We start from the raw sequence: 24,149 nt of genomic DNA on the forward strand, positions 1-24,149 counted from the left end.
AATTTGCCTGCAACAGACATGAAGCTAACTCTCTTGTAATTTCCTGGAGCCCCCCTGGATCCCTTTTTGGAAATCGGTGTGACTTTGGCTATTCTCCAGTGTTCTAGAGAGCCTGATTGTAGGGATATGTTACATATTTTTGCAAGGAGACTGGAAATTTCACATTTGAGTTCTTTAAGAACTCTTGAGTGGATGCCATCTGGTGGTTTGTTAATTTTTAGTTTTTCAAAACAGTTTAGAACATACTCTCATGTCACCTCTCTTCGACACATTTGTTCAGCCTCCATCCTTGAAAAGCTCAGTTCAGGCCAGGTATATGCTCAGTATCCTCTACCACTAAAACAGACACAAATAACTCATCCAGCTTTTCTGCAATCTCCATATCCTCCTTAAAAATTAATTTCATTCCCTTGTAATCAAACTATCCAACCATCTTAGAAATATAGGAACCTGCCTTCTAGTGAGTCAGACCCTGGGTCCACCTAGCTCAGTATTGTCTACACAGACTGGCAGCGGCTTCTCCAAGGTTGCAGGCAGGAGTCTCGCTCAGCCCTATCTTGGAGATGCTGCCAGGGAGGGAACTTGGAACCTTCTGCCTGCAAGCAGCCAGGTCCTCTTCCCAGAGTGGCTCCATCCTCTGAGGGGAATAATTTTACAATGCTTACAAGTGGTCTCCCATTCAAATGCAAACCAGGGCAGACCCTGCTTAGCAGAGGGGGCCATTCATGCTTGCTGCTACAAGATCAGCTCTCCTCCCATGTTCCTTCTGGCAAGTTTCCTGCTTCTAATTTATTGTAAAAAGTTTTTTATTATTTTCCTTGATGCTTTTAGCTAAATGTTCCTCAAACTCTCTTTTTGCACCCTTTATGGTTTCCTTGCATTTCTTTTGCCAAAGTTTGTGTTCTTTTCTGTTCTTTTTGTTTGGGTAGGGTTTCCATTTTCTGAAGGAAGTCTTCTTCCTTTTTATAGCTTGCTTTACTTGTTAGCCAGGCCGGCATCCTTTTGGACTAGGAGATACCTTTCCTTCTGTTTGGCATACTTTCTAACTGGGCTTCTATTACTGTGGATTTAAATAAGGTCCAGGCGTTAATGGAGTAAATTGACCCTCCTGGTTTTCTCTTACGATGTTATTTTCACCAAATTTCTCATTTTAGAGAAGCTTCTTCTTCTGAAGTCCAAGGTGTCTCTGAGCCTCTTCTCACGAGCAGCGGGAAGGGCTCCAGCGCGGGCTGCAGGGAAGGCGAGTTCAACCGACCGTCCCCACAGATGACTGATGTGGCATTGCTGGATGTGCTGCCCGTGTGCCCAGGCAACGGGGTCAGGGGCCTGGAGGTGTCATCCTGGCCCCTGGAAATACCAGGATGCACTGCGCACTTGCACGTGGAGACCCCCGCTCCCCCCCCTCCCCGGCCTCCTCGCAGTCTGCCAAGCAGCCGCAGCGGCAGACGATCAGACAAATGGGGTTAAGGGAGCAAGCACTCCCTTAACCTCGTTTTATGGGGCGGCTAGTTAGGCGGGTTTGCCACTGTGGTGCCACCGGGATTGGCCCGATCCCGGAGGTTCATACACACGTGCAAAACTGGGCTGGTTTCCCTTGGCGCAGTTTTGCACACACATGTGAATAGCCTCTCTGTCTTAGACTTCCTTGGCAATGCTCTCCTTGCATGTCTGCTGAATTTGATCGCACTCTGGTCACAGTTTCCTAATGGTTCCACAACACTGACCTCTTGTACCAGGTCCTGAGCCGCACCCAAGGTCGCCTCCTCTCTGGTCGGTTCCATAAACAACTCTTCTAAGGAGGCACAGTCATTTAGCATGTCTAGAAATTGGGCCTCGCTGACCTGACCTGAATGTGAATTTACCCAGTCTAGGTGTGGGTAGTTGAAGTCACCCATGACTATAGCTGACTCTTCTCCCTCCTCCAACTCCAGGCCACCCTCACCATTGTGCTCCGGAGGGCAGTAGCAGGTCCCTATTCATACATTTCCTTTCAGGCTTCATAGTGTCACCCAGAGTGTTTCTGTGGAGGACTCCAGCCCGCCTAGGTTTTCTAGCTTGTTGGATTCTATCCCTTCTTTAACATGCAGTGCAACTCCTCCCCCAATCCTGCCCTCTCTGTCCTTTCTGTCCAGTTTAAATCCAGGAATAAAAGTGTCCCACTGGTTCTCACCGCTCCACCAGGTTTCCATTATAAAGTGAAGATGCCAGCTTGAAGATGGATGTGCAAAGAGAACAGGTTCATGTGTGGATTGGGAACTGGTTGAAGGACAGGAAACAGAGGGTGGGAATCAAGGGACAGTTTCCACAATGGAGGGAAGAAAGAAGTGGGGTCCCCCAGAGATCTGGACTGGGACCGGTGCTTGTTCATAAATGAAGTTGGGTTAAGCAGCGAAGTGGTCAAATTTGCAGACAACACTCCAGTGTTTAGGGTATTGAAATCCACAACAGATTCTGAGGAGCTTCAAAAGGATCTCTCCAAACTGGGGGAGTGGGCCACAAAAAGCCAGTGTGGTGTAATGGTTAGAGTGTTGGACTAGGACCAAAGAGACTTGAGTTCAGATTCCCACTCAGCCATGAAACTCACTGCGTGACTCTAGGCCAGTCAGGCATCTCTCAGCCTAACCTACCTCACAGGGTTGTTGTGAGGATAAACATAACCATGTATAACGCTCTGGGCTCCTTGAAGGAAGAGTGGGATAGAAACGTAATAAATAAATAAAATGGCAGATGTGGTTCAATGTTAGCAAGTGTAATGTGATACATATTGGGGCAAAAAAAACCACCCAACCCCTATTTAACATAGACACTGATTGGGTCTGAGCAGTCAATGACTGACCAGGGCGCTTTCCAGATTAGACCCTGCAACGGGGTCGTGTCAGATCTCGGAAGGGTGCTTCCACACTTCCTGTGTCCTGAAACCGCAGTCCCTACGCAGACAGCCGGGTGCTGTTCACATTGCCAATGCCTTGTCTCGGATGTAATTGCTGCGATAGAGAGCTAGTACGTTGTATATCCGGCGTAAGGAAGTTGCTGTTTTTTCAGGTTGTTAGTTTCCGCGAGACGGCTCCCCCTGCTGTTTACATTTTCAATGCGACTTGCCTGAACTGAGGCATTTTGCTGCTTTTGAGCAGCTAGGCTGGAAAGCACCCAAGAGAAAGATCTTGGGGTCGTGGTGGACGGCTTGTTGAAAGTATTGACTCAGCAGTGAAAAAGGCAAATTCCATGCTAGGGCTCATTAGGAAGAGGACTGAAAATAAAAATACTGATATTATCATGCCCTTATATAAGTTTGAGGTCTGGCCACATTTGGAGTACTGTGTACAGTTTTGGTCACTATACCTCAGAAATGACATTATAGAACTGGAGAAGGTGCAAAAGAGAGCAACCAAGATGATCAGGGGCCTGGAGCTTACAAGGCAAGACTACAACACCTGGGCCTTTTCATTTAGAAAAAAGGACAACTGAGGGGAGGCATGAGAGAGGTCTATACAATTATGCATGACGTGGAGAGAGAAATTTTTCTCCCTCTCTCATAACACGAGAATCAGGGGTCAGCCCATGAAACTGACTGCCAAGAAATTTAGGACCGGCAAAAGAGAGTACCTTTTCACACAACACATAATTAACCTATGGAATTCTCTGCCATGGGATGTGGCGATGGCAGCCAGCATAGATGGCTTTAAAAGGGGTTTAGACACATTCATGGAGGACAGGCCTATCCATGGCTGCTAGTCTGGTGGCTGTGGGCTACCTCCAGCCTCAGAGGCAGGATGCCTCCGAATACCAGTTGCAGGGGAGCCACACCAGGAAGAGAGAGGGCATGCACATACCTCTTGCCTGTGGGTTCCCCAGAGGCATCTGGTGGGCCACTGTGGGAAATAGGATGCTGGACTAAATGGGCCTTCTTGGGCCTGATCCAGCAGGGCTGTTCTTATGTTCGTATTCAGATAAAAATCGTTTTCAAACTTCTTAACAATCATGCAGCCTTAATTACAACAGGAGATAAGGCATGTTAATAACATGTAATTAAGTTGTGGAATACCACTAAACGTGATGGTTTAGAATCCTTAGAAAATGATTATTGGACATATTCATGGAGGAAGAAGCATCTTGATATATTTACTAGCCAATGGCAGTTTTGCTTCAGCTCCTTTGAGGTGGCTGAAAACTCAAATCCATATAAATAATCACATTGGCACTGATGTTTGGGGAATCACTGAAAACCCAGTCAGTGGGAGTTTTGTACTGGCTTAATTGGATGCTCTGGAGACCTGTGTAGAAGCATCATGCATGAATCCATTCAAATCAATGAAGTTTTACACTGATGTCTGGGCTTTCTCGGATATCCTGTGTTGCTGAGATCTTGAGGGAAACACAAGGTAGCAGAAGCCTCAAGTGACGCAAACTGGAAAGGCTGTGCACAGACTGGCAAATGCTCATGGCAAAACTTTGAATCCATAACAGAGGATTCCCAGGGTTCCACTTCTCTTTATAGATATGTGGTTTTTTTTTTTTTAAAGAGCAAAGCCCAGAACTGAGCTCAAGAAACTAGTCCACAGAAAAGCAACCCAGCATGACAGTTTATTTTCTTTCTGCCATTTTAAATATATAAAGACCCTCCCACGAATCCCCAGCATAAATATTGTTGCAAAGCAGTTTCCTCATCTTGCTACGCTAGACAACCTTGTGAGATATTTAAATCAGGGATTAGAGCTCAAAACCCAGGAGTCCCAACTGGGTTTTCTTTCAGCCCCATGGTGGTGCCATAGAATTCTTTTTTTGTAACCCTAGTTTGTAAATCTAATTCATGCCAACGCCCCAACCGGTCCAGCCGTGTCTTGTGGACGCTAACAGGAAATCGTAGCTAATGGATCCACACTTGGTTTGGAAGCAGAAGTGGAGAGGGGATGGCTTGGATGGGGTTGGGATGGGCACAGACAAGTCCTAACATCCTCAGACCCTTTTAGATTGGCTAAGGGCGAGATTTTCAACACACTGACCAAAATGCTTGTGCGGGTGGAAGGGCTTGCCATCTTAGGGATCTCTACAGACTCTTCCCTAATTGAGATCTGCTGTCAAAGTAGCAGTAACTGAAAGCTGGGAAGTCGTAACCTGAGAGGGAGTTATGATGGGAGACATTATGGCTGTCCTCACGGCCATGAATAGGGTAGGAGAAACCTTCGACCTTCCTTTGGGAGCTGCGCATGCTCCCGCTTCCTGCTCGCCGGTGAGTTTAAGACAAGGCCGGAGGCGCCAGCAGCGATCGATCGTGTGGTAAAGGGCAGTTGGGCTTTTCCTGCAACGTCGTGAAAGAGCTGGGCACAGCTGCTGGGTAGGAGGGAGCCCTCTGAGACAGCGGTGGCTTCGCACAGCATCACTGTGGACGCCTCTAGCCTTGTTTTTAACTCAGACATGACCCAACAGTGGAAGCACATTCGGCTCCCGAATGAGGCTCAGAGGGGTCTTCTACCCTCTTCATGGCCGTGTGAAGCACCCCGTTGTGAAGGCAGGCGGATCTGTGTGTGTGGACGCCTATACAGAGAACGCGTGGGGTGCAATCTTATGTGTTTGCTCAAAAGGACGTCTCACTGAGTTCAGTGCTGCTTACTCCCATGTAAGTATGAACAGAATCAGAGGAGCATGAAGACTGTCTGACTTTGTGGAGAGGAATGCTATGAAGAGACAGAAATGGGGCAGGCTGTGGTGGGGAGAGGTGGCTGAAGGAATGAAGAGTGCGATGTTGATTTGGCAATTGGACGCTGACTAATGATCTACACCAGTATAAGTGTAAAGGGGTTACCAAGTGAGGGTGGGGTTGAGGTTGGACATCTTCCCCGTGGGGCTCCCCCTATATTTGATGCTGCTGACTAGCTCTGTGAAGGGACATCCGGGCAATGTCGAAAATGTGTCTCTCTTCCCCTGGTATGAGGTGTTGAAATGCATTTCACAGTTAACCTAGGATCATGTCTGGCACTAGTTTACATCGTGTTCTTTACCCTGTGTTTAACCTACTATGAGTAAAACCCACAGAGTTCTTGAGTCCTCCAGTGCCCAGAGAGGGCCAGAGCCATGGCCAGGAGCCCACTAGAACAGAGAAGGCAGACTTTTCATCCTCCCCAGTGCCTAGAGAGGACACTTTCTTCTCCACAACAAAACATCCACCAACTGCAGCATTATTCTAGGAGTCATTTAAATCAAGCCAGGTCCCCAGAGTATACCATTGCCACTGAAACCTTCTGCAAAAATGTAAAGGGTTTGTTTTGCTTTTCTTGATGGGAAAAACTAAATAGCTTTAAGGAATTCTTTAAGCTAAGTGGAGTCAATAGGAGATGAAAGACTAGCAAGATCCATTTCAGCTTCCGGAGTCTATAGAATTAGCCCAACACTCTGAAGCTCAAAATTATTCCCTCTCAAGCTCATCAAAATGAACCTGGGAGTGAGAAATTGGGGCAGGAAGAGAAAAGAAACGGGCATTAGGGCAGATCACATTTGTAAGCATGAAGTGCTGCGAAATAAATTGGTGATATGTAGGGAAATGGTCTCAGAGTAGATCGGAGGTTTTTATTGTGGCAGGGAAGGTTTCCCAGCTAAATGTTATTCATGCTCCTCAAATTTGACCGATGAGAAGAGAGCTGCAAGTGGCTTGATTCAGCCGAGAGGGAACTGACAAGCGTGGCCGGAGTTTGCAGATGGGAAGTCCTGCTTTGCCGTTCATGGTGGCTCTAGTGGCAGCCAACTTCATCTCTCTCTCTCTCTCTGCTTCCTTTGCCCCTCTAGCAAAGCACTGGGGTGCAGAAGGGGTTCCCCCCAGAATCCTGGCACCCTCTCTCTCTCCGTGGGTTCGGGCTGACCAAAATCTCAGCACCACAGGTTTGGGAGCACAGCCCCCCCTCCCCTTTTCTCCCACACTGTTCAGGAAGTGGGAGAAGTGTCAGGGCCCCACGTGAAATTGCAGAGCGCCCCCCCCCCCCCAGTGGCGTTTTCCCAGAGATGGGAGGAAAGCCGTGTGAGGGATCGAAAGTGCTCCTGGCACTTCTAACCCCGTCTTTTGGCAAAGGAGGCGGCGGCCTTGCGGAGCCTAACCCACACAGCAGCCCCACCCTCCGCAGCCACCACGCCTGCCCCACGCCCACCTCCGAGAAAGGAGAGCCATGGCAGCTTACGTGTCAGTCAGTTGGCATAGAGACGCAGCTGGCTGTGGGGTGGGATCAGCCGTGGCTTCCAAGAGGCCATGTTTGCTTGACTCTGATACGCAGCAGCTGCTGCCGCCGCCTCTGACGGGGTGGGTGGGTGTGTAGCCCCTGAGGCAGGGGTTCCTCGGAGGGCAGCAGCAGCTGGGTTACCCAGGGGTTCGCCGCCTGGCCTGGCCAGTGCTGCTGCCGCCGCCGCCTTGTGTCCGGAATACTGTCCAAGAGAACCCCCCCCCTTCGGCAGAAGTCTCTTTCCTGCTGCAGCCCAGTGGGGGGCAGCAGCCCAGGGGTCCCTGGTTTGTCCCAGGCCAGCAGGGCTGACGGGCAGGGCGCCACGCTGCCAGCAGTTAGCCCTCCGACGCTGCGTGGTCGGCTTGGCCAGCACAAGGCACCGGTTCCTTGGGGCTCAGCCCCACCACTGTCATATGGCCGTGTCCCAGAGCACGGTCTGCTGGCGGCGGCAGGGCGGCGTCCCGGACTTGCGGCTCTCCGTGTTCCTCCGCCAGCTGGGCAAGATCGGCATACTCTCCTGCTTGCACAGGCTGCGCTCCGGGCGGTGCCGCGCCTTGATCTCCTTGCAGACGCACCGCTTGCGCTCAATCACCTCCAGCAGCTTCCCATCCCGCTCGCGCGAGCTCGGGGGGACTCCGGGCACGGGCAGCTGGGCCGGCTGCAGAGCCTGCAAGGGAGGGAAACTGTTGGGGGGGGCGGCCGGGGAGGCTCCCCCCCACCCCCGGCTCCCCTATCTGCACAACGGCGGCCTCAAAGGCTTCGTGCCCCTCCAGTCCGATACGGGACGTGGAAGGAGGGGCACAGCTCGCACGACTGACCGTGGCCTGGTGGGCAGGAAGCATGTGAAGGCCGGGGCGGGGGCGGGCAGGAGAGGGCGGCCACCCAAGCCCGGGAGGGGGACGTCTGCTTCTCCGACAGACAGACCGCTCCACCCGCTTTCCAGGGACGAGTCCCCTGCTTCCGCACAAGCCTGTCCTGACAGACGCGTCTCGCCCCGCCGGGCCAGTCAAGGGAGATTCTGCAAGGGTGTGGCTTTTGCCCCCAGAGTCCCCATTTCTTAAAGCTAGAAAAGGGGAGGCACTGATGAAGGTGTTTCTTCTGGCTCAGACCAAGCCGATCCTCCCCATGGAGCTGGGGCTAGGGAGGAGGGGCACAGCCAGGGGTGTAGCCACAATTCAGCGAAGGGCTTCAAAGAATCCAGGGGGCCCGGCTCCAGGGGCCCCCGCTGGCTCCACCCCTCCCTATTTTCTTCATTACCTCCCTCACTCCGAGGGGTCACCGGAGAGAGGGGCGAAGCTGGGCCCCCTCTCCCCTAGCTGCGCCCCTGGGCACCGCTTGCACCGGAGGCAAAGGGCCACCCAAGAGCCCAGGTTCCGCCTGCCCCCACCGCCGCGGCTCGCTCCTGCGCCCCGGGAGCCTCCTCTCAGGCCTCCGGCTGGCTTCCTCTCCCGGCATGGCTTGGCCTCGCCCGGGGGGCCCTGCTCCCTCCCCCCCACCCAGCCATGACAGGCCCCGCAGCCCCTCCGTCCACCCTACCAGGCTGGCTGGGTCCCGGGGATGGTTACACGGCCTCTGCGTGTGGATCACAGCATGTCGAACCCCAGAGGTGGATGCCGAGCGGCCCAGAAGGTAGCCACCAGTGAAGTCTGGAAGTGGAGGAAGCAGCCAAGCGTCACCTCTTGACCCCTCTGCCTACTGCCCGAGAAGCAGCCTGTCTGCCCCCAGGGTCACTGGCTAGTCACGGGGGGCAAGAGCACGGGGGGGGGGGGGGCGGCATACGCTGTCCAAAGCCAGCCCACACCACCCCCTTCTCCCGCTCCCCACAGCAATAAGGCAGGATGGGGGGGGGAGCCCTGGGAACAACCTCCTGGCAAAGAGAATCGGGCCCAATGAACAAGTGAGCAAACCGCCGCCTGCCTCTCTGCACCCCCATCTCGCTGGAAGCACTTTGTCCTCGTGTGAAGGTCGCCAGCGGCTTCGTGGCTGCTGCATCAGGGACAAGTTCTGCAGCCGAAACCCAGCCGCTGCCCGGAGAAGAGACAGGAACCCCTTGCCCCCGAGCCAGACTCTTGCTTGGGCAAAAGAGGCGGCCATGGCCCCTGTGGAAAGCCTGCCTGCCCCTCTTCCCGAGGGAGTCCGCCCCCACCCCCAGGCTCACCTCCGTTTCGGTGGCAGGCAGGAAAGGTCTGGCAGGGAATGGGCAGGTTCGTCCGTCCCCCTGGCATCTTGGCAGCGAGACCCTCCGGCCCAGAGGTGCGGACGGGGATGCTGGACTGCATCAGGCCCGGCCCCGCTTTCTCTTCTTTCTCCATTTTGGGCGGAACATTCTCGCCACCTTCCCAGGCCTGGGGGCAGTCGGTAGCCTCTGCAAGAGGGGGAAGAGAAAAGCTCAGGGGGTGGGTGGCGGGGATAAGCCCTCTGGCACCAAAGCTCAAGGGACGGGGAAGGCCCCAGGCTCAGCCAGCCCTGGAGAGGAAAGCCCCCGCCCCGATTCCCCAGGAGGAGTTTGAAAGGAGGCTTGCCCGGGCTCCGAGCTCCGCCAGGGACAGTGGAGAGCGGCGGTTGGGGAGAGTGACCACTGTGACCCCAACGCTTCCAGGGTCAGGGGGTGGCATCCCCAAGCAGGCCACCGGACCGCCTCCTTCAGAGCCAAAGCTTTGTTTGCTCAGCAACGTCTACGGAGCCAGCCTGCCTGCCTGCCTGCCCAGTAGAGGCAGCACCCTGGAGAGGAGGCCCCCTTTCTCCAGTGCTGGTCGCTGGACTCAGGCAGGGAGGGGGACCGAGCCCTCGCCAAGCGGGGGGTGGGGGTGGGGTAGGCCATGGCTTCCCTGGTTGCTTCTTCCCTCCACCGAGTCCCCCAACCACTTCACACCCATGGTTCCCACCCTTGGGAAGAAAGAGGCTTCATTCCCCTTGAGGGTCAGCAGCAGCCTTAGAGAGCATTTCCCCAACCCCCCCAGTCTGAACCAGACTATTCCAGCCCTGGGGATGGGCCCCAGTGGTGTATGCAGGCGCCATTAATGGCCTTTGCATTGCTCCCTTAGGTACCACTCAAGACCCCTCCCTTCTCCTCCTTTCCCCTTGTCCTTGGAGGAAGCCTGCTACAAGGCTGTGTTAAGAGCCCTGCCAGGGAGCGGCACCTAACCTCATCTAAAACCAGTTCTGTTACCAGGGCGCTTTCCAGACTAGCTGCTCAACAGCAGCAAAATGCTTCCATTCAGGCAAGTCACATTCGGAACGTAAACAGCAGGGGGAGCCGTCTCGTGGAAACCAACAACCCCCCCCCAACAGCAACCCTTTTACACCGGATACACTACATCATAGAACTATAGTGCAGTGATTAAATTCGAAACAAGGCACTGGAAATGTGAACGGCCCCCTGCTGTCCCTGTAGGGACTGCGGTGTCACGATGCAGGAAGTGTGGAAGCACCCTTCCAAGATCCAACGTGACCCCGTTGCAGGGTCTAATCTGGAAAGCGCCCAGGAGGACCCACGTGGAGCTTGAGCCACAAGACCAGTTCACACACCATCAGGAACTGGGTAGGGAAAGCATCCTAGCCATGTCCGGGAGCGATGGGGTGTGAGGGGAAAGCAAGGCGGGGGTGGGGGAGCAATCGAGCCCCAGGCTCCCGCCGGAGAGGTGGGCTCTGTCCTACCCAGCTGCGGTAGCCAGCTGTGTAATGAGGGGGGAGGCAAAGCCCTGCAGCCCAGCAGCCGCCGTGCAGACGGCCACTTCCCCCCCTCCCCGCCTACTGCCTCCCGCCCCAGCCACCCACCGTGGCCCCACTCACTCTCGGGCTCCCTCCCTTTCCGGTTGGCATAGCCCATCCTTCTCTGCAGGACCCATCCAAACGGCTCCTCCTCTCCTGCCGGCCGGCCGCATTCGTCACTGGACAGGACGTGGGAGCAGGCAATGCTGGTGAATGCCCGGTCCTGAAGCTGGATCTTGACCGCTGCGGAAGCCTTTGCGCCCACGTTCTTGATACTCTCGTACGCCGGGGGGCGTTTCAGGCCGGCACAGGGGGCCGGGTAAGTCCAGACCATGCCCAGAGGCGGGGGCTCCGGCAACGTACATGCCCGCTGCACCTGTTTGCAGGAGGGCACAGTGGCCGGGCGGGCACACAGCATGCCATGCAGGACCGAGATCTCCTTCTCCGTCTTCTGCTCGGCCGGAGCCGTGTGTGTGGTGACCTTGACTGCTGAGTACACCATGGTATAGGACACGGCCGGCTTCTCCTTCACCGGCAGCATGGAGGGGGCAGGGGCTGGGGGGGGCGCTGGCCCAGGGGCCTGCTTGGCCGGGGGGCAGATCATGCTGTGGGAATTGGGGAGCTCCTTGTCGGCTTTGTTCTGGCCCGCAGGCTGCGGAGGCAGTGGGGTGGAGTGGCTACGGGCCCGGCCAGAAGGCCCCAAGGCGGCGCTCTCCCCACCCCGCGGATGGTGATGGCTGGGGACCTGGGGCGTCATCGGGGCAGAGGGGGCCTCCTTGGCATGGCACGGCACAGGCAGTTTGGAGCCGTCCTGGCTGGGCCCCGCCTTGTATCCCTTCTTGCCCTGGGGGAAAGCCAGCAGGGGGGCCCGGTGCTGCAAGAGGTTGGGGAAGGGCGGAGGGATCTCGCAGGGAGAGGTCTTGGTGCTGGCCGCCGCCGCCGCCGCCTTGGCAGCCTCCCGCTTGGCTGGACGGTGGCGTGGAGAGGCAGGGGCCCCATTGGGGCGGGGCTCCCCACTCTCTTCGGGGAGAGGGTACTTCATCTCCTCGTAAATGGCTTCGCTCTCGTCAGAGTCCTCGTCGGCCAGGGTGGGCCCTTGGGAGGGGGGCCCGGGCCCCCGGAAGATGTCCCCCACCATCTCAATGTAGACCGGCTCGTCCTCCTCAGCATCGGAGCCTTTCGCCTGGCCGTGGGAGAAGGCGCGGCTGTAGCGCTGCATCGCCCCCGCCGGAGCGGGGCCCGGCAGTCGTCCCGAGTAGGTCTCGTCAAAGGAGACTGAGAGGTGGGTGTTGGGGCTGCGCTTTGGCTTCTGGGGGGGCACCTTCCGCCCGGACTCCCGGCTCTCTGCACTCGACTTTTGGGATGCTGAGGAGAAGAGGGACATGGCGGGAGTGAGGGGGCCTGGAGACCCCCAGGAGAGAGACCCCCTCTGCACGGCCAGGCCCAGGAACGGGGGAGAGGAGGACCTCGGGGGGCCCCAACTGGCAGGAGCCACCCGGGGCCTGAGGCCAGCAGCCTGGGGGAACTGGACGGCCCCTGGCCCAGCAGACTCCTCTGGGCCTGGGAGGCAGATGTCCCAACGGGCGCACCTGAATTCGGGTACAGCACCCCGCCCCCCCACCCCCGAGGAACCGTGCTCCCTCAGCCTCCCCCCCCCCGGCTGCTCTCTTGCCCCTCTGCCTTGCTCTGCGGCTCAGGAGGCTGCTTCCGCCCTGGCCCCCCCGCCCGGCCTGGGCCTGCGGTTCCCCTGAGCGGCAGCCCTGCCCCCCCCCCGGCCCGGCCCGGCCCTCGCCCTGCCTGCCGCCGGGACTGCTGGGGAGGCCCCTCCCCACTTACTTCCTTTCTTGCTCCCGGCGGGCTCCAGGGCGGTCCGGGCCTCGGCGGTCAGCTTGGTGCTGGGGTGGCGGGTGGGCTTGGCCGGGGGCTTGCGGGATCCGGCTGCCCCGTCCCGGGAACTGCTGTCCACGCTGCCCACAGAGTGGCAGGAGAGGGAGCGGGGAGCCATGCTGCTGGCGCAGGGGTGGGGGGCATGCTCCTGCGAGGCCGGCATGGTCATGAAGCCCATCCTGAAGTGGCGGCGGAAGGAGGCCACGTCCCGCACCTTCCCCACGCCAGGCTCCTTGGCCGAACTGCGGAGGCACAAAGGGAGGGAGAGGGCAGAAGCAGAGGCCCGCCTGTGAGTGCTGCTGGAGGGAGCGCGGCACGCATAGGAAGCGGCCACAGACTGAGTCAGGCCCTTGGTCCAGCTAGCTCAGGATTGTCTGCACAGACTGGCAGCAGCGGCTTCTCCAAGGTGGCAGGCCGGAGTCTGTCTCCCAGCCCGATCTTGGAGATGCCGCCAGAGAGGGGACTTGGAACCTTCTGCTCTTCCCAGAGCGGCTCCATCCCCTGAGGGGAATCTCTTGCAGTGCTCACACATGGGGGTCCCCCATTCAGATGCAACCAGGGCGGACCCTGCTTAGCTCAGGGGAGAAGTCATGCTGGCTCCCACAAGACCAATTGTGGGTCAGCAGCAGCTGCAGGCCACAGTTGGTCTGGGAGAGGAGAGCTAGTCTTGTGGCAGCAAGCAGGACTTGTCCCCTTAGCTAAGCAGGGTCTGCCCTGGTTGCATATCAATGGGAGACTTGATGTGTGAGCAGCACTGGAAGATATTCCCCTCAGGGGATGGAGCTGCTCTGGGAAGAGCAGAAGGCTCCAAGTTCTCTCCCTGGCAGCAGGTCCAGCATAGGGCTGAGAGAGACTCCCGCCTGCAACCTTGGAGAAGCTGCTGCCAGTCTGGGAAGACAAGACTGAGCAAGATGGACCTAGGGTCTGACTCAGTATATAGCAGCTTCCTATGGACACCCCTGCTCCAGATGCCTCTGGCTATCCCAGGGCTCCTTTCCTCCAGCAGGTGGCTGGCTATTCTTCGACCCCAGGGGTCCCCAGCAGGGGAGAATAGTCCTCCCAGAGGGGTACTTGAAGCGTTCCCAGGGGCCCCCCACTGCAGCCACCCCGATGTTCCCCATGGTGTGTCCTCAGCAAGGGGTCAGCTGCCAAAGGGGAGGGAGGGAGGTCAAGACCCCCTCTACTCCTGATTGGCTGGCGCTGTGGTAGCCGCTTTGCAAACCCCGGGCTTCCAGCTGACCACTGAGAGCAACAGGACAGCCCTGGTCGCAGTCCTTTCAACAAGACTGCGGAGGAGTAACTTACTCTGAATGTCAGCCAGCAACCGGGGCAGCCCATCTCATAACAGCAACATTTAAATGGGTGTGTATGTAGACTAGCGCACTCTCTCTCTCGCTCTCTCGCTCTCTGGGGTACCGGAGCGGAAGCTTTGTGACAGGAGGGGTGTGCTTATCTACAGAGGTTAGATGGCCTAGAACTGGGTGAGCAGACTTCAGGTCTGGGGGAGCGAGCCTTGGGAACTCCCAGCACGAACGGCGGGCTTGGGGAGGCAGAACCCGCCACAGGAAAACGTGCAGCAGAATAAGGAATTCCCACAGCAAGGCCTCCGAGTTATGGGACAATTCTGCAGCAGGACAGGAGGGGAGCAAAAGGGTCTGCTTTGTGGGGGGAGGAAAAAATGGGAGAGGAAGAAAAAGCAGCCCTGATCGCTTGGAGGAGGGGGGGGCTTAAAATGGGCACTGCCGGCCCCCCCCTCAGCCAGCCCCCCCGTCGGCAGAGCCAGCACTTCCCAGTCCCTCTGGAGCTGCGTCATGCCGGCCCAGCCGAGGGCCTATCGGGGGGGGGGGGAGTGAGAAGGGTCACCTGGCAGGCAGAGCGCCTCTCTGGGGTGGCACCAGATGCCCGTCGCGGCTTGCAGAGGGCGGCACCCCAAGAGGCGAGGGGTCAGGGGGCTGTGTGCGAGGAGCTGCCGCTGCTGCCGTTTTCACCGGAAGAGCCAGCTGCTGCTGCTGCCGCCACTGCCTGGGGTGGCAGAGGGAGGCCTCAGGGCCTCTGCCCGGGGCCCGGGTGTGGGCTAGCAGGAGGGGGGCCCGCTCTGGGCCTGCAGGGCTGCCCTTGCTGCTGGCGGACTTGTACCCGCCTTCCCCCTCTCATCCAGAGGGAAACCGCCCGGGGACTTCTCCCAACGCCCGAGGAGATGCCTCTGCTCCTCGTGACAAGAGGATCCTGCCTACCCCATAGAAGAGACGCCCCCTCCCCCCGCTCCATGGGGATGCTTTGCTCCTCCAGAGGCCCCCAGGCCCCACGGTGCCCCCCATCGGCACCAGGTGGAGAACTGGACCGCTGGCTGTGCAGCAGCAGCCCAGGGCCGCCTCTGCCTCCCGCGCCATGGTCTCTGCGGACGGGGCCCTCCAGGCACTCGGCAGGGTGGGTGGCAGCAGAGGCCCCTGCCAGGGCACGGCTGGTGCCCAGCAAGGTCGATGCCGAAGAAGAAGCGGAGCCTCGGAGGAGGCCAGAGGCCAGCACCCGCTGCACAGACAGAGGCCACCTCTGCTCTCCCCCCCCCCCCCCGCCGCGGCCTCCCCTGGGCCTAGCTCCCAGCACCCCCATCTCCTGAATATCTCTCCCCTTCCTCCCCCCCCCGCCCCACCCATTCTACTTGCCAGCAGCAGCCAGCCGAGAAAGGCACTGCAGTGGGTCAGCCTGCAGCAGGCAGAGCACCAGGGCTGGGAGTGGCCCGCTCCGACAAGGATCTCCCCCCCCCCCGCCACAGTGTCCCTGCTGGGCCCCACAAGTGCAACCCACAGGCCCATCCTCTCTTGGCACAGCAGCAGCAGCAGCAGCAGTGAGCCCGGCACGAGCCAGCAGCAGATGCTGGGCGAATAAACAAAGCCTCCCAAGCCTCCGCCGCCTGGTTCCCGAGACAGAGAGGTTGGCCGCGGCCCAGCCAGCCGGGCACCGCCAGAGCCCCCCTCCAGCCCTCCTCACACCAGATCTGGGCGAGACGGAGCAGCGCCTGCAGCCGTGTGCACAGCCAGGCCGGCCAGGAGCTGAAGGCAAGCTGGCCGGAGCGCGCCAGAATCCGTCCTGCTCCTGCAAGCAGCCCACCCGCTGCCTGGGGGCCTCCCCTGCTCCACACCTCTGTGCGGCCCAGCTGGCCTGCCTTCACCCACCCCTCCCCTCCATTGCTGCCATTGCTCTGACAGCCCCCACCCCACCCCCTGCAGAACTGCCCCTGCATTTGCTTTAGTGACTGACAGTCGTGGCTATGAGGCTGCCTGCACGGGCCACAGGAAGATGCCTTCTACTGGGCCAGTTCTGCTGGGATGGCAGGGTAGCAGGCCTTTGAGCTGCACAGAACTGTTCTTCAGGCAAGTCCCTCTGTGCTACTTTAGGACATGCTACATTTCCAAAAGCAGCAGACCCAATGAACAGAATGCTTCCAGCCCCTAGGATGCTACCTGTCTGAGGGGGCCTCCCCTCCCTCCGCCTCTCATCCATCCTCCCAGATGTTTCTCCTCTGCCCACTGGTACACCCTCCCTCCCCCCCCCCACACACCTTTCCCTCCCAAGAGGCACCACCGCCCCTGCCACGGCCTCCCTTCTGACTTCTCTGGCAACCTCCCTCACCCGCCCTCTTGGCACCCTTCAGGATCTTCCCTCCCTCCTCCCCACAAGCCTTCACTCACTGGTGGTGTGCCGGGTCCTGGGTACCAAACGGCAGGAGGATGCAGCAGGATGCTGGCGGATGGCCCAGCGGTTTCCATGGAAACTGCGTCTGGGTGACCTGCAGGAGCCAGGCAACCTCAGCCTGCTGGTGTCTTAACCCTTCCCTTACTGCAACCCAGGGAGGGGGAAACAGAGCCGGGACACAGGCCTGGCTGCTTCCAGACAAGGGAGAGCGGGAGAGGCCACCGCAAGGCACCACAGGTCTCTTTGCCGGCCACGTGGAGCGCAGCACAAGCACACGTCTTGAGGTGACAGTGGCCACACAAAACTCTCTCAACCAACCAAAGAACTCTCTCAACCAACCAAAGAGCCCAGGCCAGCCCAGGCCAAGGGCACACGTCTGAGGTGGAGGCAGGGGCCGGCCCCGGCCCCAGCCCTTAAGAACATCAGAACAGCCCTGCGGGATCAGCCCCCCCCCGGAAGCCCATCTAGTCCAGCGTCCTGTTTCCCAGAGTGGCCCATCAGAGGCCTCCAAAAAGCCCACAGGCAGGAGGTGAAGGCGCGCCCTCTCTCCTGCTGATGCTCCCCGTGCATCCCTCGGAGGCTGGGCTAGTAGCCGTTGGTAGACCTCTCCTGCTCAGCCCTCAGGGCTTGGCGGTGTGGACGACAAATGGAGACCGGGAGTCAAGGAGGGGCCAGAGCAGCTGCAGGACGTGCCGGCGGGGGTGGGGGAGTGGCACTCCCAGGACAGGCCGCCATGTGGGCCCTCCATCCCACCCTGGGAACCCCAGTTCAAGGAGGAGGCTGGCAAGGCGGCCAGAGGAGAACCACCAGGGCCGGAGGGTGAGCCCTGTGCAGAAGGGCTGAAGGAAAGGGGGCAGGAAGACTGCAGGATACGGGCTCGGGCGGGGGGGGAAGGGGCACTGTGTGCCGCCCCCCACCCGGTTCCCAAGCATTTATGTATGTATGTATGTATTTGATTTCTATACTGCCCTTCCAAAAGTGGCTCAGGGCGGTTTACACAGAGAAATAATACATGAAAATAAGATGGCTCCCTGTCCCCAAAGAGCTCACAATCTAAAAAGAAACACGAGATAGACACCAGCCACAGTCACTGGAGGGATGCTGTGCTGGGGGTGGAGAGGGCCAGTTACTCTCCCCCTGCTCAATAAAGAGAATCACCACCTTGAAAGGTGCCGCTTGGCCCAGTGAGCAGGGAAACTTAGCCTGTAAAAGGAATGGTGGCAGAAGAGGACAAACGGGTGTTCGCCCACTGGAGAAAACGTGTCTGGGATGAGCGAATCTGCTCAGTGACCCAGCCCTTCCCAGGCAAGTCGGGTCCCTTTGGGAGCCCAGAGACTCTCCTGGCCTCCTGGGGCACACAGCAGCCCCGTGTCTGGATGCAGCCATCCCTTGGAAAGCAAGCTTCCTTGGACCAGCTGCTTTCTCAGGGCCCCCCAAGACCCCAGGCTCAGGAACAGTTTCCCATCTGCTGTCATTTCATTACAGACCCTGGAAAAGCTTGGGGGAGCCACACAGCCTCACCTCAAGCCGGTGTGTCCTGTTGCGTCTTGCGTCTTGCCCATTTAAAAGCCCTGAAACCAGCTGGCTGCCATCACACCCCTGCCGGGTCCCTCCTCCCACAATTTACATTTACATTTTTACGTGTGTGTGTGTGTAGGCCCAGAGCGATATACTACATACTTTGGTTTCTCCTCACAACAACCCTGTGAAGTAGGTTAGGCTGAGAGAGACGTGACTGGCCCAGAGTCACCCAGCTAGTTTTCATGGCTGAATGGGGATTTGAACTCGGGTCTCTCCGGTCCTAGTCCAGCCCTCTAACCACTACACCACGCTGGCGTACAATGCGTACAATGAGCCTGACTCCCAAGTAAGCGTGCCTCTAGGGCTGCACCCTAAACGAAACAGGTACCCACACACGCTTGTCTCTGTTAAGACAGCGGAAATCAGAGGCCTCCCAACACCCTCCAAAGAGGCTCTGGTGGGAAGGGAGCTCCCCTAACTCAGTGGCACGGCCTCCAAGGACAGCTGGTTCGAGGCACACACAGGCCAAGAGCCACTACAGCCTGCCGTCTGGGAGATCGGAGCTGGGCGTGTGCCTCAGTTCTCCCTCTGTGCAGAGAGATCACTTGTGCCCCACCTCAGTGGGCTTCTGTGGAGGAAAGGCACCCAGGATGGCCAAGCACCTTGTCCCCAGGGGAAGTGTTCGGGACTTGATGAGGCGTCAGAGCAGGAGTGCCAGCAAGGGTGCCCGGAGGGGCCAAGGAAGGCTAGCCGCCACGTCAAAACTGCTCCGGTGAATCCGCCTTCAGAAACAGCCCTTTTGCAGATATTCCAGTTCCAGGGTTTGGACTGAGCCAGGACTCACTGGGGTTTAGGCCAAAAGCCCATTTTCATTGCCTAGGGTCAGCTGTGAAACATGAGGAATAACGCCAAAGAAGAGCATTCCTCTGAGCATATACAGAGCCCCATTGCCACGACCAAAGCTCAGCCAGTCTCCATGGCACATGCATGGGGAAACTGGGGTAAGGGTACCCAGGGCGGAAGCAGATGAATCCCAGCACCTCCCTTTTCAAGAATGAAGCCCTGACACCAGTCCTTCTCTCCCACCCCACCACCCACCCAACACACTCCCAGAAGAGAAAGAACCCCAACCCCATTTGCAGGACCCTCCTGAGCTCCCTGGTGTGAGGCCTGTCTCACAAGACTGCAGAGCGGCTTTTCTGCGCTGGGCTGGGGTCTTGTGGCAAGCGCCATTCACCCCATCATCATCATCATCATCATCATCATCATGAAAGCCCCCTCCCTGATTATCTGAGATTAACCTGGGACCCCTCCCACCCTTTTTAATAGCCTGTGAAAATGGCAGGGGCTATTTTTAGAGCACTTAAGTCCAGGCTGGGAACTCCCACCAGGGCAGGCGGATTAGACCAGAGAGGAGAAAATCTTCAGAAAGCGGATGGGGCATCTGAAATATGACGTTATGCCATGGTGGGGCTCGAAAGCAAGGAGGGGAGGGAGAAAGGCTCAAGAGCAGGGGATGCCACCAGGGGAGGAGGGCTTCACTGCCCTGCATGCCAGGAAAGGTCAAGCCATTGCCGGGACATCCGCCGAGGGAGTAGGCAGCCCCTCCCCTCCCGCCCAGGGCCCTGTTCCCCCACAGCTGCCTGGCCCGTTGCTTCTTCCCCTGCCCCTCTGGTGTCCCCTCTACCCCCGGCCACCTCCCAGGCTGGAATGGTGAGCGAGCAGCCCGCTAGGCTCAGGAACAGCCGAGGGGAGCAAGAGCTCTTGGGGCCGTTCTGGGCTCTTGGGGTGCCATGCTCAAGAGTGGGAAGCCGGTTCCTTCCTGCCACAAAGCACCACTCCTTGTCAGATTGCTGGGAATGGACACAAGCAAGGCAAGCACTGGAGACCTGAGCTGCGGGGTCAGACATCTCGCGGAGCAGCCAAGAGGGATATACGACTTTGCAAGAGGTCAGTTACAAGGTCCAGATAAATACTGCAAGAGGCCAGCTGCAATTCCTTTCAAAGACTAGACACGTAAAGCAAGAGATCACCAAAAGGGTTCTCATGCCAGCCAATCAATAGTCATAGGAATCCGCTTCAAAACAAAAGATTTTCTTGCGAGAAATTTGTCTACGGAGATGAACCCAACCCAAGAGTCATAGTTTCTGCTGTCTTCTAGAAACCTGGCAGCATTAGCCATGGAGGGAACGGAAAGATTTAAAGCCACAGACTAGTTATCCGGTACCGAGTGGGGCATTCTGGGTAAATCCGCTGCTTTTGTCCCACATGTTGAATACTGGTTCCTTGGCCTCCTGGCCCATGCTGTCCCCCAAGACACACAGAGGCGGTTCACACAAGCAGCCCTGCCCTACACGAGGAAGCCCAGGAAATGCCTCTTGGCTATTACCCAGAAGGCACGCCCTTCTGCCGGGGATCCTGCTCGTGTGTCTGCTCAGGCGGCCTGCAGCCTGAACAGACACAAAGCCAGGTGCCTAGAGTGGCTGGCTTGCAGGGGTGGGGAGATCCCATAATGCAGCAGGCTCCTCACGCAGTGCATTGTGGGAATTCTGGGGGCTGGGCAACGTTGCCCTGGCCTCCAGAATGCCGTGCCGCTTGCCGTGTTGATCATGTGCATGGCAGCACAGCTGCAGAAGATCCGGGCCGGGCTGCGGGGGGAGGCAGTTATACTCCTGCCTCCCCCCACCCCCAGCCCTCCCTAGCTTCCAGGGATTTTGGTTGTGCGAACAACCTTGCGGTCTGGGGTCCAGTTAAACACCAGCTGGCTGGGATGGCTCCTGCCCAGGCTTGGCCTATGGCCAGCTGCTAGGGGAAGGGGGCTTCAGAGCTGTTGGGCCCCAAGAAGGGGAGATGTGGGGGGGGGTCTTTCCTTCCTGCCTGGCGTCGGGGCTGCACACCAGGGTGTTCCTTCTCAGCACGGCACCCTGCCACAACCACCGCCCCTGCCTTTGGCGCCCAGGGAGAGTATCGGGTGGGGCCCTGCTCCCAGCCCCCGACCCCGACCTCCGCTTACCCCTCCTTGGGCTCCGCGTCCTTGCTCTGTTTCCACTCCGCCTTGCTCTTGCGGTACAGCAGGTTCATTTCGTTGTGCAGCTGCTCCTGGGGGCGGCACGTCCGGCTCAGGGCCCAGTAGGCCCAATAGCCCCGGTCCTCAATGAACTGCAGAAACACGGAGATCAAAGCTTCCTGGGGGCTCGCATTCATCTTCTGGTGGCTGGCATGTGGCAGGGAGGGGGGCACCCGGGTGGGGGGTGCTGCTGCTGCTGCTGCTGAGAGAGAAACACCATTAGGGGATGTGTATGTGGTGGGTCCATGGTGCGAGGGCAGGGCTCAGCCTGGAATCATGCGTGAAGTGGTCATACAAAAGACAGTGCCTCTCAGCCTGCACAGAGTGCTCTTCTCCTCTTTTTTTGGGGGGGGAAGAGCCTTGACTGGGGCCCACCCTTTAGGGAGTGCTCAGGACTAGGTTGGGAATGCAAAGGTTGCGGATGTCTCAGCCTCCCAGGAGGCCAGAGCTGAGCTGGCTCTCCCTGAAGCCAAGGCCCTTGTCACCGCAAATCCCGAGCAGCCCCAAACAGGAGGCCGCCATTGCTGGCTGGAGTGAGAGGGCTGAGAGAAGCAGGAGTCCTGGGCTCCCTCTCCGCCAGAGGAGACACTGGGCGGGCGGGGGGGCTGGGGAGACAGCCTCTTTGCTGACTGGGCACTTCTGTCTCTGCCTTCCAGCAGCGGAGGCTCTCTGTGGTGGTGACAAGAGCGCAGCTGGGGGAGAAGGCGAGGCTGGCTGAGGCAAGGTGTGGGGGGGGGAGGAAGAGAAAACGTGTGCCAGCCTTCTCCTGCACCCACAGCTCGGGGGGGGGCAGGCCCAGGCAGGCAGCCCAGTCCCTTGCCCCAAGGAGCAGAGGCACCACCCGGGCATCTCACCCCTCCAGAGCCAGCGCCTGGGCAGCTCTCCTCCTCTCAGCACCCCCTCCCCCTGCCCACTAGGCTCCACTCCCAGGGTCCGGGCCCCACAGCCAGCCTCCCAACCTACCTGCTGGGTGGGTGCCACTGCCCCTTCAGTGGATGGGGGGCTATCTGGGCGGGCAGCTGCTGGGGATGTCTCGGTGGGGCATGTCCTCTGCTTCTGCCCCCTGGAAGCCTCGGCCCTTTCTTCCTCCTCATGGGGGAGAGGGCTGCTGGGTGGCGGGGGCCCCTGCTGGCCTGCGCAGCATCCTGGCCGATCTGCCCCCCCCCCGCCCCAGGGCGAAGGTCGTGGTCGTCGTCTCCGCCGCTGCTCGGGGGGGGCTCGGGCTAGGGGGGCTGCCCCTCCATGCTGGGCCGAACTTGGGCCTGGCCTGCAGGGTGGGGTCCTTTATGAGGCGGCTGTGAGCGAGAGAGCGGCCTTAGAGGGCGGGGGGGGCTCCGGATCCCCTCCCCGCCCAGCGCCCTAGGCCCGCCGCCGGGCACAGTCGCGCGAGCCTCCCCCTCCCCCGCCGCCGCGGCACCCCTCAGCCCCGACCCAGGCCCAGCCCCAGAGGCCGCCCCCGAACTTCCCCGGCTGGCGGCGGCGGCGGTGGCAGGCCCCTGGGCGCCCCCTCCCGTGCCCAGACCTCCTCCCCACGGACCGGCCTGGCCGGCCGCCCCGCTCCAAGCAGGGCACCTGATCCTACGTCTCCATCACACGCTCGCCGCCGCCGCCGCCGCCGCCTCCTCGCCCATCATCATCCCGTTGCCGCGGCGACGTTGCCGGGTGGGGCTGCTGGAGCCACAGGAGGACCAGCCCGGGCTGAGCAGCAGCAGCAGCGGGAGGAGGAGGAGGAGGGCGGGGGGGGGACCGGCGGCGAGGGGGAGAGGGCCTGCCCCCGCCCCTCCCGTCCCGGGCCGCAGCCCCCCCGCGCCGCGCTCACCTGGCCTCACGGCTGCTCCGTCCTCCTCCCCATCGCGGGCTCCGGCTGACGCAGCGTCGCCGCGGCGCCTCCCTCCGCCCAGAAGCCGGAGGCGAGTGAGTGAGAGGGAGCGCGCCACGGGGACGGACGGGCGGGCGCGGGGAGGCGCCGCAGCAGACCCCAAAGGCAGCGTGGGCCGCGCTGGGAGAGCCGCAGCAGGGAGATCTGTGGGGCAGGGAAAGGCAGGGGGGCAAGCGGCGCCCCTCTCTCAATCCCACTGCCCCCGCCATCCGCGCCGCCACCCCCCGGGCCTCGCCGGGATCGCCCTCTCCCCCAGGCGCCCCATCGCGTCTCGCCGCTGCGGTGCCTTGAGAAGCCGCCTCCCGAGGGCCTGCGGCGGGGCTGGCGGGGCACAGAAGGACCGCCCGGCTCCTTAATGCCGGGACAAGGGGGGTATCCTATCCAGCCCGCCACGCCCGGGAAGGGCGGCGCGCATCAGCCGCAGCAGCCCCCCACAGGAAGCAGCCCTGGTCCCGCCACAAGGCGCGCGCGGCTCCTGCTGGAGGAGCGGCGGGGGGCCCAGCAGCTGCTCAGGAGGGGGCGCCGGAGCCCGAGGGATGGAGCCGCCACACCCTCCCCGCCAGAGGACAGGCAGGCTGCAGGTGGTGCTGCCGGCGAAGTGGAGCTCCAGGGGCCGTGCGCCTCGCGGCGGAGCGCGGAGCCTCGCCGCCAGAGGGAGCCCCTGGCTAAGGAGTGCCGCCCTCGGAGCCAGGCCGTGGGGCTGCAGCGCTGCGTGGCGAGGCTGGCTGGGGGGGCGGCGGCGGCGGCGGCCACATGCATCCCCGCGGCTGCTGCTGCTGCTGCTGCTGCGGCTGCCCTCACCCTGGGGAGGCGCAGGAGGGAAGGAAGCCTCTGTTCCTCCTCCTCCCCCGCAGGGGAGCGACCCAGACAGAGTCCTCCTTTGACCGGGCCTGCGGCGGGCAGGATACAGCTGAGCGGACCCCACCCGGCCCGTGGCGAAGGCGGCTCAGAGGCCCCGGTCTGCACCACGTCGCTGGCTCGGGCCTGGCCCGTGCCGAGTCGTGGGCTGCGTCCCAGCCTGGACCCACTGACGGGGGGCGCGGGGCAGCCTCGGCCAGCCCGGCTCCCCGCCCGCAGCTTCTCTCCTCCGACCTTTGCTGCGCGTGTTCGAGAGGCGTGGGGGGCGGGCAGAGGGCAAGGGGGAGAGCGGCGGCTGCCCAGGCCTCCTCGCTGCGACTCGGGGTCGGAG

General features: G+C 59.9%; 1 protein-coding gene across 5 annotated transcripts; it reads right to left on the minus strand.

Annotated features, from left to right (window-relative positions):
* Nucleotides 1-4,565: 4,565 nt before the first annotated feature.
* On the minus strand, nucleotides 4,566-23,371 carry NYAP1 (neuronal tyrosine phosphorylated phosphoinositide-3-kinase adaptor 1). 5 transcript variants are annotated; one of them, XM_053259468.1, is made up of 8 exons: nucleotides 22,901-23,371; nucleotides 22,045-22,348; nucleotides 21,028-21,173; nucleotides 12,750-13,042; nucleotides 10,995-12,278; nucleotides 9,361-9,567; nucleotides 8,739-8,848; nucleotides 4,566-7,869 (listed from the first exon to the last, which is right to left on the minus strand). In XM_053259468.1, the coding sequence occupies exons 1-8, from the start codon at nucleotides 23,167-23,169 to the stop codon at nucleotides 7,612-7,614; spliced, it is 2,871 nt and encodes a 956-aa protein (XP_053115443.1). In that variant the 5' UTR covers nucleotides 23,170-23,371; the 3' UTR covers nucleotides 4,566-7,611. The 5 variants fall into 5 exon arrangements, with proteins under 5 accessions (XP_053115443.1, XP_053115444.1, XP_053115445.1 ...); XM_053259469.1 differs by lacking the exon at nucleotides 22,045-22,348 and having other exon boundaries at nucleotides 21,028-21,280; nucleotides 22,901-22,915; XM_053259470.1 differs by lacking the exon at nucleotides 22,901-23,371 and having other exon boundaries at nucleotides 21,028-21,280; nucleotides 22,045-22,179.
* Nucleotides 23,372-24,149: the final 778 nt, after the last annotated feature.

This window comes from Hemicordylus capensis, chromosome 6 (genome assembly GCF_027244095.1).
Source record: "Hemicordylus capensis ecotype Gifberg chromosome 6, rHemCap1.1.pri, whole genome shotgun sequence".
Lineage (NCBI taxonomy): Eukaryota > Metazoa > Chordata > Lepidosauria > Squamata > Cordylidae > Hemicordylus > Hemicordylus capensis.

Excerpts from the sequence above, each read along its gene's own strand:
- NYAP1 (XM_053259468.1), bottom strand. The coding sequence starts at position 23,169 with ATGGCGGGGGCAGTGGGATTGAGAGAGGGGCGCCGCTTGCCCCCCTGC. Across the intron at positions 9,568-10,994 it reads GAAAGGGAGGGAGCCCGAGA|AGGCTACCGACTGCCCCCAG; the intron begins GTGAGTGGGGCC and ends CCCCTCTTGCAG. Across the intron at positions 7,870-8,738 it reads CCCGGGACCCAGCCAGCCTG|GCTCTGCAGCCGGCCCAGCT; the intron begins GTAGGGTGGACG and ends CCTCCCTTGCAG.